Genomic DNA, 18,311 nt, shown 5'->3' with positions numbered 1-18,311 from the left:
GCTGCTGTGCAGCATCGGCAAAAAAAATAAAAAAGATATGTGATGCAACCGCTATTGCTGGTCAGGTCATTTACCTTGCATGGATGGACCTACAGAATGACCCAGGTGTAATTTTCATTATTTGCCCCTTCCTGCACAACAAAAATCTTGCATGCAACAGAAGCACCCTTGCACCATAGTGCAAGGGTGTCTGCATTGATGGTAGCTAGCCAAAAGGGCGCCAGTGCAGGGGAAAGGACAGGAGTGTGCCATTTTACCCTAAATACAGTGCATTCCTGCCCGTTCCCTATCATGCCGTGCAGCGTAGCAAGGTAACTTGCTGGGCTACATTGCATGACTGTCCCATAAACAGGCGCCTTAGTGCAGGTGGTCACATTGTCATATTCTAAAACTGAGTTCATTCTTTTTGCAATTTTGAGGCTTCTTTAAGAGGAAATTAAAAAAACAGTATTTGTTTAAAACTGAAGTTTTGCAAAACGTGAAGCACATTGATCTATCACACTATGCTTGCTCTCTTACATTATAAAAATTGATAAAAATAAATGTTCTGCCTTGAGAAAAATAGGACTGTGGTTGAAGAAAAATCAATTGGTTCAATTTTTGTATGACTACAGCAAAAAAAATTTGCAAAATTGTCGCTCACTTCCCAAACATAAGCTTTATATCTTTAATCTGATTTGGGAAGGACAGCCAGATGCTCTTTTCCTAACTGAAACATGGCTGCATGACACGCAGGTCCTGATATAGCTACAGCTCTCCCCACCAATTACGCCATCTTGCGGAGATAGAGCACTGAAAACAGGAGGTGGTATTGCGATTATTTATAAAAAACGCTTGAAATGTAACTTCGACCCATTAAACATTCCTAATTGTGAAGCTGCTGTCTTTAAATTAACTTTGACCCCGAATTTCACTTTATATGGAATATTGGTTTATCGTCCTCCAGGAAACCCTACTCAGTGGGCTACCACATTTGCCAACGTCATCACCCCGTTTCACATTAGTTCTAAAAACTTCTCTCTCATTGGAGATTTTAATCTTCATTTAGAAGATTCTTTCAACAATACCTGTATTAACCTGATTAATGACCTTGCCGCTCTCAACATTAAGCTTCTTAATTCCAGCCCCACACATTAAGCAGGACACTTACTAGACCCTATATTTTCTAGCCTCTCTGAGATGGTATGCTATCGTGCCATTCCTATATGCTGGTCAGATCACTTTTTATCTAAATTTACCCTTGAGCTTCCCGTCCCAGGCACCTCTCTTTTTTCCCCCAAAAGTTTACCGCGAAGGAACTGGAAAAAACTTGATCTCTCCACTTTAAACAAAGCTTTGTGTGATAATTCCCCCCCCCCAGATGGTCTTGAAGTAGAAATTGCAGCTGAATCCACACAAATCTGGCTCTCTAATGTCGTTGATCTATGTTTGCCCATATCCAATAAAAAACTCAACAACCATCGACCCCCGGCACCATGGTTTAATGAATCGCTCAAAATAGAAAAATCCAAATGTAAAGCACTTTAGAGGAAATGGCGCAAACATTACTCAATTATATATACCAAGGCCAGAGGCCAGAAATGACTATCATACCACCTGCATAAAAACGAAAGCTGCTTATGTATCTAAAACTATCATTGATGCCACCAATCGTTCTAAAACTCTGTTCACTATGATAAAAGAATTGGCTGGATCTCAAACAGTCGCAACTCCTCGACCTTTAAATAAACTACAATGTGATAATCTCGCTCAATTTTTCAATATGAAAATTGAAAATATAATTTTGGAAATTAACATTTCCAACCCGGACAATACCATTTCCACTAATCAAGAGGATAATGCAACCTCCCCTGCCTCCACGTGCATCTTAGATTGTTTGCCTCCCATGAGTATGGACAAATTCAAAACCATCCTTGAAAACATTAAATCAGGCTCACCCAATGACCCCGTCCCCATCAATATTCTGGAACAACTTGATACCCCTCATCTGAAGGTGATTCTTAATACTCTCAACACCTCACTTTTGCAATCCACTGTACCTACTCCCTGGAAACAGGCAATGGTGACACCCCTTCCGAAAAAAATCTATTGCTGACCCTGAGGTACTATCCAATTACAGGCCTATTTCCCTCTTACCCGTCTTTTCAAAGATCTTAGAAAGACATGTTCATTCACTTCTAACACACTTTGCCGAAACCAATAACTCTCTTCATCCCTCTCAATCTGGTTTTCGGGCAGGGTACTCCACAGAAACCACATTACTGGGTGTCACCGAAAATCTCCGAAAACTCCTGGATGAAGGTCAAACATTCGCAGTTATTTTATTAGGTCTCAGTGCGGCTTTTCACACCATCTCGCACAAAAGGCTAATACAAACACTTAAAAATACCGGCATATGTGGCGCGGCACTGGAGTGGATCATTTCCTTTCTAGATAATTGGACTTTCCAAATCAGGTCAACCACAGCCTGTTCAAAAACATATACCTCTTCTCACGGAGTACCCCAAGGTTCAATTTTGAGCCAATTACTATTCAACGTTTATGTTAGACCTTTAGCGGACATAGCTGATCAAGCTAGACTGACCCTGTTTACCTACCCAGATGATTCTCAAATCATCTTCTCCCTCTCTGACTCTAATCTGCTTGCTCCTTCCCATCTCAAGCAAGGTCTCACCAACATCTCCAACTGGATGACCAAAAACCAGTTAAAACTAAATGGTGACAAGACTGAGGTTCTCATCTTGAGCAAACAAAAAGACATTTGGGGACTTGCCCATTGGCCTACTCAAATGGGAAATCTCCCTGAACCTACCAGCCACGTCCGGAATCTGGGCGTTATTGTGGAGAACACACTAACCATGTACCAACAAACTGTTAAAGTAGCTGCACTATGCTTTACAATTCTAAAATGGCTCAAGAAGATTCTATGGATGTTGCCCGTCTCCACTCAAAAGACTGTAGTCAGTGCTCTTATTACATCAAGACTTGACTACGGCAACATTCTCTACCTTGGGTCAAACAAGGTTGTGGTCCGCAGACTGCAGTTAATCCAGAATTCTGCTGTCAGGTTGCTCTGTAGGATCCCCAAAATCTCCAGCATCTCTGGATATTTACGTGATCTTCACTGGCTCGGGGTGGAGAACCGTATTAAGTTCAAAGCCCTGAACTACATGTTTAGAATAAAAGCAGGTACTGCCCCTAATATATTCAAGCATTAGTGCGTCCTTACGTACCTAACCGTCAATTAAGATCTGAAACCTCAGGAAATTTCTGTACGCCCAGGGTTAAGCTTTCCAGAATGGGAGGGAGATCTTTTTCCTATCTAGGCCCTTCCATCTGGAATACGCTCCCTACCTCCATTCGTAGAGAAACCAACTACATACGCTTTCGAAAACGCCTTAAAACCTGGTTGTTTGATCAATAACATCTGCTGAAGGTCATGTGTCACTCCTTGTCTCCGTCCTGGCGCCGGGAAACCCTTTTTGGGTAGTGAGCGCCTTACAAACTTAATAAATAAATAAATAAAATAAATAAATAAACATCTCTTACCCCTATCCTGTAATATAAAAGCAGCAAACGGTGCAAATGTGCCAGGCAGAGCTGCTGTTAAAACTTATGAGCACCTGAGTCATCAGCTGCTGTATTTTAAAAGCTGCGGCTGTAGGTCAGCCTCTTTGGCCCAGTAATGTGTTTTTACTTTCTCTCTGCATGCACAGTTAGGTATAGATATAACTTTTAGAAGAAATTTCGAAAAATGTTAAAAATCTGCAGAAAATATGTAACATTGCCAAAACTTTACGGCACTAAGGAGTCTGTGGAAGTGTAAAAAATCCGTTTTTACCGAAAATACTATCAACGATTTGGGCAGACGCTGCTAATGGGCAGTTTGTGCATGGACGTTATTTAGGGGTTGGCAGGAGTTGCAGCTGTGACCACTCGTTTGCCCATTGCGAACTCTGGCATTGCATTGGCGACCACTGCCTCAAAGGTAGCAAAATGATTGCCAGCAACTCAGGAGCAGCTTGCCCTTATGGACATTGGTTGGGGGTCCCAATTCTCCTTGTTTTTTGTCAATTTTATTTATTACACTAACGGGAAATTTTGGTGTGATAAAAATGCTCAATTACCTGGAAAATGGCCTTCCCTGGCTGTAGAGGTAAGTAAAAAATGCTTTTAAATATATCCTTCCGCATGCGTGCAGGTGAGAGAGAGTGTTTATGTGAGAGAGAGTGTGTGTATGTGTGTTTGTGTGTACGTGGTGAGTGAACTTGCAGGTCAAATGGCGTGTGATGTCACTTCCGCTACTCCTGGCCTTTTGGTAAATTTGCGTTCATGAGCATGTGTTAATTCTTATGGTGCCATGAGGACAGTACTTATGGCTATTGAGAATATTTGTAACATTTATAAGGAACCATGTTTCCTACTTTTGGCTCATGCACGTCATTTATCCCACACAAAAATTAAATTTCAGTGCTAAAACGTTTCTACAGAACTCTGATACTGATTCAGCAGACCGTATTCAGCTAAAAATATCAATTTTCGGGTGTGATTCGCTCCTGTGGGCAATCGCCACTTTTGCAGATTGTTATTAAATCTCGAGTGGCGGCAAGGGATAATCTGGAATGTTGTGCAGGAAAAGGTGGTTGAACACCCACAAACGCATAACTCTATGGAGATTTACAAATGATGTACAGGAATCAATCCCTTTCTGGGGGTGGGGGTTGGGGGATAAATACGTGGCAATATTCCATAGAAGATTAAAAGACAGGGCTCAACTTGACTAATAACAAGTAGTAAAACTGTGTGCGCTTGCATGCCACAGACAACCCCTGAGCGCTACTGACATAGTACTCCGTCTACACACCTATGGGAATCTTCGATTTGTTTAGTTGTATGTGCTTTTTTTCATTGTGATTCTACGGAGCCCTGAAAATCCGTAAATGTATGCAAGCTGTAGTTATAAGCCTCGGAGAGTTGATTGGGGTATTTTCTGTGTATTGAAACCTTTGTGTCTTTACTGTGCTGAAAGGTTCACCGCGGGTTAACCAGAGAGTGAGCATGTGTCTGCCCTGGAAGCGAGCCAGCATTCTGTTGTTCAGTCAAATGTTCTTGGCTATTAAGTCTGTTGTTTGGGTGCTAATTGTGTCTAATTATGAAAGGTGTTTTAGTGCATAGTAGACACCTATACATCAGCATTAGGCCTGAAACCATCTGCTCATTTCGCACTGACCACACACTGACTCCCAGACAGACTGTAAATGGCTTATAATTGATTCTAATCTAGCCTGGTATTGCCCCCAATGGCTGTCTCCGTGGGAAAAGTCTTTTACCGCTCGAAGACTTTGCAAGTGAATTATGGGTACGAAGCAGCCTCGCGCCCAGGCGCTGACGTAACCTTTTGAACGGGTAAAAGATGCTAAGGGTAGCGGGCCACCGGAAGTGTTAGTCTGATGTCTGTGAGGGGCCCGGGGGAGTAGCATGCGGCGCCTACTAAATGTCTGTCACCAAAAAAATTCAAAACGGTAATAGATTAAACAAGGTGCAGTGCATAAAAGACGTGCGACTTGAACCCCAACTGACCCACTATTTTTATTAATGTTCTTGTCTCTCTATAGAGGAATCATTTATGTGACTGTTATGCCATAGTTTATTAAATCGTGTATTAATGAGGCACTAACCAGTATAACTGTATTCTAGGATGCCAGCACGAAAAAGTGCCCATCGGGTTGGACCCGTCACGGGGGCAGATGCTATCTTCTCAGCACGGAGCATAAAGTCACCTGGAGTGCGGCGGCTCGAGCTTGCCGGGAACGGTAAGGGACACACCTTTTGCGTTGCAGTGACCTAATCCATTTGTTTTTTTTTTTATTTCAAATGCCCCTAGTTTCAGTAAAAGAAAAGAAAAATAAAACACCTTCACCCTGATGCTCATCAGACACCGTGTTCTGATAAAAATATGGTTGCAGTCTGTTATTGAGTGGGAGAGGGAGGACGTCCAGGGAAGTGTGCCAAAGTGGCACACACCATCATGCTCAGCGCTTTAATTTAACGCTCCATTTGCAAGCCCCGACAGATGATACAGGCTCAGTAGGCGGCGCCAGAGTGTTCACATCATTCAGCAGAGAGAAGACATTTTGTTTTCCACCAGAAAGCTAGATGACCACGAAGCATTAACATTGCGATCAGTGGCGCTATTATCTGGTGCTTGCAACAGTGATGGGTAATGTTGGAAGCGCTCAAAGCGTGAACCACTCCGCGTTTTGTGTTTTATAGGGTTTGGCCGCCACCTATTGGCTCCAATCCAGAAAGCAGGACATGCACAAGAAATGATCAACATGAAAATTACATGATGGGCAAACGGGATTTTAGCTCACTATTTGCCTGATAATGTGTTGTATTACTTTTGTGAAGTTTTTACAATATATGACGAGCATGTTACTTAATAATCAGTTTTTGATCAATATATTTCACTTTCATTATTCATAATAACAAAAAAAATTACATTCTTACTTCATACAGCGTGGGGCAACGAGTCCGTGCATATATTTCTCTACAACTTCGCGGAGTGATTTCATAAATCACTTGAAACGTGGCTCTATATTATTTAGGTTAATAAGGAGCTAGCTTCTTACACTTGTCAGTTGCAAGATGCCTTTCAGGTGGCTGTTTCTGCTGAAAAATATGGTAATAAGAGCAAGATATGTAGACTAAGGGGTAAATATGAATTTGACCTATGCTGCTTAGATGTACCATTCTTTTGCTGTCCCCTATCCTAGATTTAATTAATCTTTGACATACTCCTTTATAGACTGGGGGCTCTACATCAACCTCTTAAGTCTCAACCACACATAGTTGCCTGTTCCATCAGACTAGCCTTATTATGGACCTTGCTTTTGTTACACACAAACCCTTCAGTTCTTATCCTGGTTAATAACAGTGGTACCAGAGACAAAAGTTCTGATGACAGATTTCCTTTGTGAAGTATAACATCTAACTCTAGGCCTGGGCAAAAAACCTTTGCGTACATGAGGAGATGGTGGCTGCCAGTCAGTTTTTGGATGTAAGGTTTTGATAAGCACAGACCAGTTCAGGCATTGGGAGGGGCGGGGGGGGGGGGGTGTAGAGTTCCAGTTTGTGTGCTTGAGCAGGGCTTTAAGTGGGATGAAAAAACTGGGGAGTATTACAAAGGGGCGAGGCTGATGTAATCAAGGGCATGGCTTAAAAAGACGCAAACTAAAAATCTGTGCTTAGCATAGTGTGCCGCCCGACTTGTATTTTGCTGTTCTTTCATTGCATACAGATATATGATAAAAGTAACACCATATACAACACAACGAGGATAGGAGGGTCTCAGGGAAATGTTTTAAGACCTGCCCAGGTTACAATCCCCTAATATCTAACATGAAAAACCAAAAATAAACCTAGGGGTCTACTATTGAGGGAACTGTACACTCAGAAACACTAAGACTTATGCCCAAGAGTTTGGTGCAAAGTAAATTACTTACAGTCTTAAGAGAAGTGCTCGTAACCCAACACACATACCCACCAACAACAGTAGGTGAGACCAAATAAAACCAAGAACAGCGCAAAAAAGCAGTTTCACCAAATAGCTGCATAAGGGCCGACATGTTTCTGCCAAGTAGGGAACAAACTCCCAAGGCTTTCCTCAGGGCTTCTGTTCTAAACCTTATTTTGCCACTGCAAGTGCATGCTACATAGAAATAAACCATATACTCAATCGTGAATCAATCAAACTGAAAAGGATATGTATTACAATTCCTCTGTGTCAAATGGTATAATATTCACCCGTAATGACAGGGGATAGGACCTCCCCCAGACTTAGGTCCAGTCAATTCACTGAACCAACATATTGTAATTGTAAGTCTGAATCAAACGACTCATTACTCAGAGCTATCTCTGGAGCTAAAGATTACCACACAAGAACTGAGGCCTGGTACATAACTTTGTACATCCTGTTACATATGTATAACTTTTGTATCCATTGTTTTAAAATGTTGATTATTTTCATTCATTTGATTAAACGGAATTAGTCAATTGCACTGGTAGTGCATGGAATCGGATATGCTAGTTCTGATGGTAAAACTGCTCATTTACACTTAAATGTGCCAAAGTAATTTTCTGACCTCTTGCACACATGTAATTACATGTTTCTTTCAAGCCAGGTAAATTTCACATCTTCTTGCCACTGAAAGGTTCTTATATGTAAACCTATTAGTTATATATTACTTGTTAGACAAATTATTAAATATGGCAGCCTTTGCCCACGTCCCTCCTCAATTCCACGGTTGAATTCTTCCCTCCCTATTGTGGGGCTATATACGTGTTCTACATACGTTTCATAAGCAAGGTTTAGTACATTACAAATGATTCTTACATACACAGAAATGCCTCACGCACAGGGCTTTAAGTGGGCCGGGTCCTGCCGGTGCTGAACACCAGCAGTTTTTGAAAAGGGGACCTCGAAACGGGTCCCTTCTAAGGAATGGAGAATATACAGTATGACGTTGTAAAGGAAGAGAAATCCTTTGAGGAGAGTAATTTTCTCTCTGGATTTCCCATCTCTTTTTGAAACGCAGGAGAAGCAACATTATCCTGGTGTCACCAGGGTTTTGAGTGGAAGCTTTTTCAATATTATGAACAACAAGCCATAGTTGCTGCTTATTTATCTTATCCAACCAACAACCATTGACAAAGCCAATAGTCCTAACTTGTTATAGGTATGATGATACTTGTGAAAAACCAAAAATAAACCTAGGCGTCTACTATTGAGTGAACTGTACACTCAGAAACACTAAGACTTATGCCCAGGAGTTTGGTGCAAAGTAAATTACTTACAGTCTTAAGAGAAGTGCTCGTAACCCAACACACATACCCACCAGCAACCGTAGGTGAGACCAAATGTCCAGAGATGGATTCCCATCAAAGTCTTGTTAATGATCAATATTATCATATGGTCATCCAAAGGTAGGACTGGTTCGCCTCTAGATCATTAAGACAGTATCCATGTCCCCATGAAAGACAGGGTCTCGACCCGCATTTGCTCGTAGACCATGTGTGTGACCATTAAATGGGAACAGGTGCAGTGCAAAAAGAACTACGTGAAAGTGAGATTAAAAGTAGAATAGAGGACAAATAGCGAGAAAACTTTAATAGCTATAGGTCTCTTTCTGATTAAAACCAAGAACAGCGCAAAAAGCAGTTTCACCAAATAGCTGCATAAGGGCCGACGTGTTTCTGCCAAGTAGGGAACAAACTCCCAAGGCTTTCCTCAGGGCCTCTGTTCTAAACCTTATTTTGCCACTGCAAGTGCGTGCTACATAGAAATAAACCATATACTCAATCGTGAATCAATCAAACTGAAAAGGATATGTATTACAATTCCTCCGTGTCAAATGGTATAAGCGTTTATAAGTTTTTTCCTTCCGGAATCTACGAGGTTTTAGCAGAAGATTGTTAGTGCCTCTAGTGTTTCTAGAGCCGCCAGAGATTGACAGTTTCTGAGTGAGGTATCCGGGAGAGCTCAGGTGTATAGCCTTGTGTGTCATGCAGGCGATTTTCAGATGTATTCTGGCTTCCAAAGGCAGCCAGTTCAAGGATTTCAAGTCAGGGGAGATATGCAAGTGTTTTTTTGACCCAGTGATGAGTCTCGCTGCAGCGTTTAGAGATGCTCTTAAGGGTGCAGTAGTCGTTAACGGAAGACCGCAGAGGGCGATGCTGCCGTATTCAATTCGCGGGATTACTAGTGCTTGTACTGCAGTTTGGAAGTCTTTGGCTGGCAGGAAGGGTTTAAGTTTCCTCAAGGTATTGATTTGAAAGTTCGCTCCCTTAGTAGCCTTGCTGATATGCTGCTGCATGTTGAGATTGGAGTCGAGAGTTATGGCTAGAGATTTTGCTGAATCCACTATGGTGGGTTGGACATTGAGTGCAGTTAGCTGTTTAAGCTAGGTTTGAGTGGTAGAGATCTTCGCGGGAGGTGAGATCAGAAGGAATTCTGTTTTCAGAGCATTGAGTTTGAGATGATTATCGGCAAGCCAGGATTGGGTGCTCCTGATCGTTGAGTTCAGGAGTAAAATGTCATTGGGGGATTGTAATTTGAGATATAGTTGGGTATCATCTGCGTACATGTGAAAAAGTACATTGGATGCTTGTAGCAAGGTGGTGAGAGGTTCCATAACTAGGTTGAACATAGTTGGTGATAGGGAAGGTCCTTGGGGGACGCCTAACGAAACAGGTATTGGCGAGGACATCAGGTTGTTACTCTTGAATTTCTGCGACCTGTTGTGTAAAAAGGAGGTGAACCACTTGAGAACAGTCCCAGATATACCCATTCTTGTGTTCAAAAGTTCGAGTAAATTCTCATGTTTAACAGTGTCAAATGCTGAAGAGAGATCAAGAAGGATGAGGAGGCAGGTATCATTTTGATCTAGGATTTGAAGGGCGTCGTCAATTATGTGAGTCATAGCAGTTTCAGTACTGTGTCCTGCTCGGAAGCCTGATTGATGAGGGTTGAGGAGATCAAACTGATCAATGTGTTTAGTCAGTTGTAGTTGTACGCATTTTTCCAATAGTTTGGCGAGATTGGGAATATTGGTAATGGGGCGGTAGTTGTTTAGGTCGGATGGGTCGGCGGTAGGTTTCTTTAGTAAAGGTGTGACTTGTCCAACTTTGAGGGAGTCTGGGATGGTTCCTTGTTGGAGCGAGCTGTTGATAATTTTAGTCCAGAGTGGAAGGAGCAATGGAGAGAAATCTTTGACAGCTTTAGCAGGGAGGGGATCCGTGAGGTGATTGGAAGGTTTCAAGGTGCTGAGCAGTTTGCCTATTTCTTCTTCGGAGTAGGTTTCAAAGGAAGACCATGTAGCATTGTTTTTTGGTTCGGTGGGTGTTATGCAGTTGGGTGTGGCGAAGAGGCTTGCGTCAGTGCGGAGATCACTCTTTATGTTGTCAGTTTTTTGGGTAAAGAAAGTGGCGAAGTCTTCAAAGGAGGGTGCTTCGCATAAAGTACTTAGAGGTTGGGGTTGTTCCTTGGCTTGTGTTCTGATTAGCTCAAACAGTTTTCTTGGACGGTTTTTTGCTTGGTCGAGCTGGAGGCTGAAGAAGTTTTCTTTTGAGCGCTTTATTTTCCTGAAGTAGGCGTTTCTCTTTTTCTTCAGGATTTTCAGGTGCAGTGCAGAGGGAGCTGTTCTCCAGGTGCGCTCTGCCATTCGCATGGCTCGTCTATCTTCATTGAGACTCCCGTCGTACCATGGATTGGAGATTTTAGCGGAGACTCTTTTTAGCTGCATGGGAGCCGCCTCATTAATTATTGAGGTCATGGCGTTGAGATAGTGGTCAGTCAAGGATTGGACATCTGTAGCGCCCGTAGGAGGGAGCAGGAGGTCACTGCTGTTCGGGGGTAGGGAGTATGGGTTGAGTTTTTTCAGATCTCTTTTCCAGACTTTAGGTCTGGAGGATTGACCCGTGTTGAGTTTGACTTTTTCATTGAATGTGACAATATGATGGTCTGACCAGTCACATGGTTGGATAGACTCAAGTTGGATAGCGTCCTCTTTGGCGATGATAAGGTCGAGGATAGAGCCTTTCTCGTGGGTCCGCCTGTTGCATATTTGGGTGAGGTCCAGGGCGTCGAGGAAGTTTTTAAGACTATTTACCACCGCATCATTGTAATCGTTCCAGTGGAGGTTGAAGTCACCAAGGTATATTTGGGTGGGCTGTCGTCCGGCGTTGGTTGAAATCATGTCCATGATTTGTTGGACGAAGGAGAGGTTGTCTCTGGGTGGGTGGTAAAGGCTGTGAGGAGAGCATATCGGTTTGCCCTCACTGATAATATCGAAGCAGATGCATTCGTAGGAAGTTGGGGAGGGTAGGGACGATGCAGAGATTTTCAGAACAGAAAGATTGTTCCTGTATATGCATGCAATTCCACCACCGATCTTGCCAGACCTGTCAAGCCTAATGATGTGGTAGTTGGGGGGAACCAGAATGTCCATTATAGGTGTAGAAGATTCGGTTAGCCAGGTTTCAGTCAAGATGATTAGGTCAAGGTCCAATGTTAGGATTAGGTCAGCGATGGCGAGGAGTGTCTAGAAGCCGATCTGCAGTTTAGGAGAGTGCATTTACGACGGGGTGTGTCAGGGGAGGTAGAGGGTACTAGAGAGAGGGGGACTTTTCTAAGGTTATTCGCGACGGAGAGTCTGTTGTTTAGTGTGGAGGGTCTATGGGGATTTGAGTGTATCGTGGGAATGGGGAAGTGCGAGGCGGTTGTGTGGTTTAGGGCAGCTGGGTCGTAGGAGCGGAGGAGGGTGAGAGTGTCGAGATCCGAAAGAGGGTTGCATGTGCGACGGGGGCGGTTGTTGCGATTGTGGGCAGGGATCGCTATCCAGTGTGGGCGACGGGTGCGGTTGTTGCGATTGTGGGCGTGGGTCGCGGTCCTGTGTGAAGGATGTAGCTTGGAAGCGTCAACAGGACGGGTGGAGAGCAAGTTGAGAGGGGGGGTGGTGGTGAGTGAGGTGTGTCTGCGGGGTGTGATGAGTAGCTCTTTGATGGTGTGAATGTCTTCTTTGATGGTGTGAATGTCTTCTTTGAGCTGTAGGAGGGAGGACATAATCTTGTCCAGCGTGGGATAAGTGTGAGTGCTGGGGGTGGGAGTCATGGGTGAGTGGCTGACCTGGGGATTATCGTGCGAGTGGGAGGGTGGGTTGGTGTTCACGCAGGGCTCCGTGGTGTCGGCGTACGGGATGGTGTTAGGGAGGAGAGAGGGTATGGGGGCGATAGGAGTGGATGAGGTACGGAGGAGGTTGGTGGCGTAGAGGAGGGTATTGGTAGCGGGCGGAGAGAGCGGGGTGGAAGTGGATTGTATGTTGGTGGTGATGGGAGAGCCTTAAGGGTAGTGAGGGCTGAGAATGGGGGGGGAGATGGGGTTGGGAATGGTCCTGTCGTGGGGAGGGGGAGTTATAATAATAGGTGTGGTGTGCTCTGCGTGGTTAATTAGCGGATGGTAGTGGGGACTGAGAGTGGGGGGGGGACAAAGGGTGGGATTTGTCGCTATGTGTGTCGTTCTGGTGCTGATCTAGGTTGGAGGGGTTGTGGGTGGGGGTTGTTATGTCCGGGGAGAGAGGAATGGGTGTGGTATGTGTGGGGGTCAAATGGTTAGTGTTAGAGGGGCGGCTAGTGTATGAGGGGGAGAGGTTTGTGACTGTGATTGAGGAGTGTGGGGTGGTAACAGCAGGTGGTTGATTGCCTAGGGTGCTGGGGGTAGAGGTGAGGTGCGTGTCAATCTGATGCTGAGCTAGGTTAGACGGGTTGTGGGTGGGGGCTGTGACGTCAGGAGTGATAGTGCTGAAGGAGTTATGGGTGGAGGTCCGCAGCTTGGAAAGGTGTTCTTTGAACTTGGGGAACAGGTTGTCTAGTAGTTCCAGGTTCTTGTCTGTGGATTGAATTAGGACAATCCCGTTATTGTAGATAGTAATGGTGATTTTGCCAGGGAAGAGTTGGGATGGTGTGATGGAGAGAGTTAGGCCATGAGCGGTTTTCCTGGTGGTGGAGACGGTGAGTAGGGTGAGAAACGTTTTTCTCCATTGAGCTCTGCGTGAGGTGTGGAAGATGATATCAATGTTCAGGGCTCCATTGACCGGTGAGAAGTAGGTGTCGGCAAAGGGGGTTTCAGGATGGGACCTCAGGAAGTTGTGTTTAAAGTGTTTAGCAGCTTTTTTGGTGAGAGTGGATGGGTAGTTGATTCTATATGTGTGCTTGCCGATGAGATCCATGTTGGGATGGCTGTATAGGTGGGTATGGGAGGGAGAACGATAGTAATACACATATGCAAAGAACAACTGTCAATTGTAGGTTACATAGCACAAGAGTGACACTAGTGAGTGGCCAAAAATAGCCAAAAATATAGGAGGTAGCAATCGGTGCAGTCCAGAAAAAAACAGTGAGTGGGTGCAGCTTACAAAAAATGTACAAGATATATGAGGTAGCAATCAATTAAATGGAACCAAAGTGACACTGGTGAATGGCCAAAAATAACCAGAATGTAAGAGGTAGCATCGGTGTAATCCAGGAATAGAAAGTGATTGGGTGCAGCTTACAAGAATGAACAAAATATATGAGGTAGCAATCAGTGCATAATAGGGATAAAAGTGAGATGGGTGCAGCTTACAAAATATACAGTAGACAAATAGGAATAAAATACTAAAGAAATACTGGAACCAGTATAAGTGCAAACAAAAGGCTACAATAGACAAATATGACACTAGTGAGCAACTGGTAAAATATGAGGTAGCAATCAGTGCACCACCGGTGAGGGAAAAGTGAAAATGGGTGCAGGTTATACAAATGTACAAAATACCAGCAAAAGTATAATACTGCAACAAAAGGCAGACACTCAATCGCATGAAGATTTAGATACAGAGCGATGTAAAGTCTGTGGTAGATGAGATTGGTCTAAAAGGCCAGTTCTTAGGGTATGTTCAGATAGTGGGAATGACTAGTCCATGATGGCTGCCAAAGCGAGAGAGAGTCTAGCCCAAGATGGCCACCAAATAGGGGAGATCGAGATGATAGTCCTCTTTTAGGTGTTGTTGCTTTTAGAGCAGGGGAGGACAGTTTCAGTTTCTATATGAACAAGCCCAGTTCCTAGCTTGCTGGGACCGCGTTGGTATGAAGCCTCATGGTCAACTGTTGGGCAGGAGGGCGATTTATGACTCCAGTTTATGGCCCCAGCCATATTGGCCAATGGTGAGTGAGGAGACCGCAAAGCCCGCGAAAATGCATAGCCTACAGTGCATTCCGGGCATAAAATGAAAGACCGGCATGAGAGTTTAAATTAGTAGTTTTGCGTGCAAAAAATTCCGGGCAGAAAGTGAAAAACCGGCATGAGTCTATATTGAAAAATGTTTTGAGATAGTTCAGTTACCTTCTGGGTCGTCAGGCTGCACAACGCTGCTTCAAGTCAGGCATCTCCAGAGCAGAGCTGCGCAGTGGCCGCCCAGACACACAAACAAGGGCACACCGGGGACGCTTCAACAGCCGGTTGCTCCGTTTTCGATGTTCAACTGGGAGGGGGGAAGGGGGCAGGCCCTTTCCTGCAGATCCCCCGCCCAGCTCGCCTGTGCAGAAGCGGGCAGTAGGGGGCCGCCTTAATTTCCACGTCTCCTTTATTGGGGAATCCTCAGGCTTGGGGAGAGCTGGCAAGAACTGTTCTCCGCTAGTGCCCAGGTTTGCAAAAAGATGAAATGCAGGGTCGACTCCGCCCGCCACCTACACTGTCCGCCTCCTCCGGCGTCGCCGTGATGCGCGGGACTCAGCTCGCAGCGAGCAGCCAGGCGTAGAGCCCAACGGGTGGGGACGCCCTCGCTCGCCCGCGTTCGGCTAGTCCGCCATGCCTCTCACCTCCTCTGCCTCCACGACCGCGGGGCGCCTACTTCTTCTGATGTCGTGATGCGCAGGAATCAATCCTGGAGCTAGCAGCCAGGCACAGATCTCAGCGGGCGGGACAGGGTGCACAGCTCCCAGCGTGAGCGGGACACCGGGGGTCTCAGCAGTAATTACAGGCGGGCAGGACCGTTCCGCAGTGGGGTTTCCGTTGTACTTCAGGCGTCAGCAGTGATCCTGGTCCGGGTCCACTTCAGCGATGTCCCGTAGGCAACCACTGACTCCGCTCGGTCCACCAGTCATCCACAGCGGGCTCTAGGCAGCAGGTATCCTTATCGGGTTCCGCAAACTGGTCAGCGGGGAGCCCAGGGTCCGAAGAGGAAGGCGGGAACGGCTCTGTCTTCTCCTGCGAGTCTCAGCCTCCAGGCAAGTCGGGGATCCTCAGCAGTTTTCGTTCAGGCAGGTAAGCAAATCCAGTTACTTGTTCCAGTTACTTTTGTGTAGCTTTGCACGGTGCAGCTCGGAGCTAACGGGGATAAAAACCAAAGAATGGGATCCCCAGCACTGGAGCTCTTACCGAGAGCTCCTACCCGGCTCCTACCCGGCGGTTACGAGCACTTCTCTTAAGACTGTAAGTAATTTACTTTGCACCAAACTCTTGGGCATAAGTCTGAGTGTTTCTGAGTGTACAGTTCACTCAATAGTAGACCCCTAGGTTTATTTTTGGTTTTTCACAAGTAACATCATACCTATAACAAGTTAGGACTATTGGCTTTGTCAATGGTTGTTGGTTGGATAAGATAAATAAGCAGCAACTATGGCTTGTTGTTTATAATATTGAAAAAGCTTCCACTCAAAACCCTGGTGACACCAGGATAATGTTGCTTCTCCTGCGTTTCAAAAAGAGAAGGGAAATCCAGAGAGAAAATTACTCTCCTTAAAGGATTTCCCTTCCTTTACAACGTCATACTGTATATTCTCCACTACTGAGAAGGGACCCGTTTCGAGGTCCCCTTTTAAAAACTGCTGGTGTTCAGCACTGACAGGACCCGGCCCACTTAAAGCCCTGTGCGTGAGGTATTTCTGTGTAAGTAAGAATCATTTGCAATGTACTAAATCTTGCTTATGAAACGTATGTAGAACACGTATATAGCCACACAATAGGGAGGGAAGAATTAAACCGTGGAATTGAGGAGGGACGTGGGCAAAGGCTGCCATATTTAATAATTTGTCTAACTAGTAATATATAACTAATAGGTTTACATATAAGAACCTTTCAGTGGCTAGAAGATGTGAAATTTACCAGCTTGAAAGAAACATGTAATTACATGTGTGCAAGAGGTCAGAAAATTACTTTGGCACATTTAAGTGTAAATGAGCAGTTTTACCATCAGAACTAGCATATCCGATTCCATGCACTACCAGTGCAATTGACTAATTCCGTTTAATCAAATGAATGAAAATAATCAACATTTTAAAACAATGGATACAGAAGTTATACATATGTAACAGGATGTACAAAGTTATGTACCAGGCCTCAGTTCTTGTGTGGTAATCTTTAGCTCCAGAGATAGCTCTGAGTAATGAGTCGTTTGATTCAGACTTACAATTACAATATGTTTGTTCAGTGAATTGGAGTATTTCGGCATTTGATTACAGAGGTATAGATGCCATCACAAGTAAACACTGTAATACTACAGTGAAAACTCTTGGCGCCTGTGTATGACAAAGGGATGGAATTAAATTGGAAAGTGCAGTGCCTGGATTCTAGAAGGATAATACAAAATAAGACTTTAATGAATTTGTTCTTGAAAAGGTCGATGTCAGGAGCCAAGACCAGCTCAGCTGGAAGGGAGGTACATGCTCTAGGGCCACAGTCTGAAGACTACAAGAATGTTGCTTTCTCAAATTTATATTTCAAATGAAGCTAGGATACTCACAACACAACATGTATCCCATGGCCTGTGCAACTTCACAAATCCCTAAACCTACAAGGGACTGTGGCTGCCTCCTGTTGGGTGGCTAGTTTACATCTTAGAGAGCAGCACAAATGAACAATAAATGCTGATAATGTTGACTAGAGTCATTCAAATCCTTTGGACTCTGTTTGTGCTTGCTAGTCTCCCAGTTTTGCCTTCAGCAAAGTGTAGCTACACCTGCTATTGAGAGGCACTTGGATCTTAAAGCAAAACAAGTGATCAGAACCGTGCCCTGATTTACTGAGGTTTTCCATGGATTATATCAGTTTTAAGAATGTTTTAAGGGAGAGAAAAAAGCCACAGGACAGGGTTAATTCAGGGAAAATCCCTCAGAAATCAGAGCCATCTTTCATTGCTTAAGACTGTCTTAGGTCGAACAACTTTAGTAAACAAGGCCCAATAGTTATGGCCAAATATAGCATAAACAAAGGTTAATATATCTACTAACAGGCGGCCTAAATTTTATATTCATAGTAAGACATATTTGAAATGTTTATGTTCTTTGGGAAGTCACAGATACCTACGAAACAGTACAATCTCTTGCTGTAAATATTATTGCTCTTGTGGTCATTTAGATTTCCACCCTTTAGCATGTGCTCAGTGACTTAGTTGCTTCCTATGTTCAACGTGTGCATCACAACGTCAGATCCCAACACAGCAAACTCATCCGTTTATCCTTCTGAGATTTAAAAGACCAGGACAATTTGTTGTTACTTTAGTATGTGTTAGTAACTATTAGAGAGACACCAACAAAATGTCAGTATTGCAGTATCAAGTGTTACATTAGAAACAAGTTTATTATATCGACATTCCCTTTAGAGTGCCACTTCAGTATAGAGCTGGTCTGTGACTTTCAGGAAGACATTTCAAATCCCAGCAAGGCCGCCTGGGTCGCTCCTGTTTCTGAGGACATTCAATAGACATCCATTAGATTATGTA

At 44.2% G+C, this 18,311-nt stretch overlaps 1 protein-coding gene across 1 annotated transcript in view; it reads left to right on the top strand.

Annotated features, from left to right (window-relative positions):
• Positions 1-18,311, top strand: part of FREM1 (FRAS1 related extracellular matrix 1) — a 564,068-nt gene that overhangs the window by 527,875 nt on the left and 17,882 nt on the right. The window contains exon 34 of the mRNA XM_086961404.1: positions 5,698-5,813. Within this exon, the coding sequence (XP_086817530.1) occupies positions 5,698-5,813 (116 nt within the window). The remainder of the gene's footprint in view (positions 1-5,697; positions 5,814-18,311) is intronic.

The sequence above is a fragment of the Lissotriton vulgaris genome, chromosome 3_1 (assembly GCF_964263255.1).
Source record: "Lissotriton vulgaris chromosome 3_1, aLisVul1.2, whole genome shotgun sequence".
In the NCBI taxonomy this organism is placed as follows: domain Eukaryota; kingdom Metazoa; phylum Chordata; class Amphibia; order Caudata; family Salamandridae; genus Lissotriton; species Lissotriton vulgaris.
This window is presented reverse-complemented; position numbering and strand designations above follow the sequence as displayed.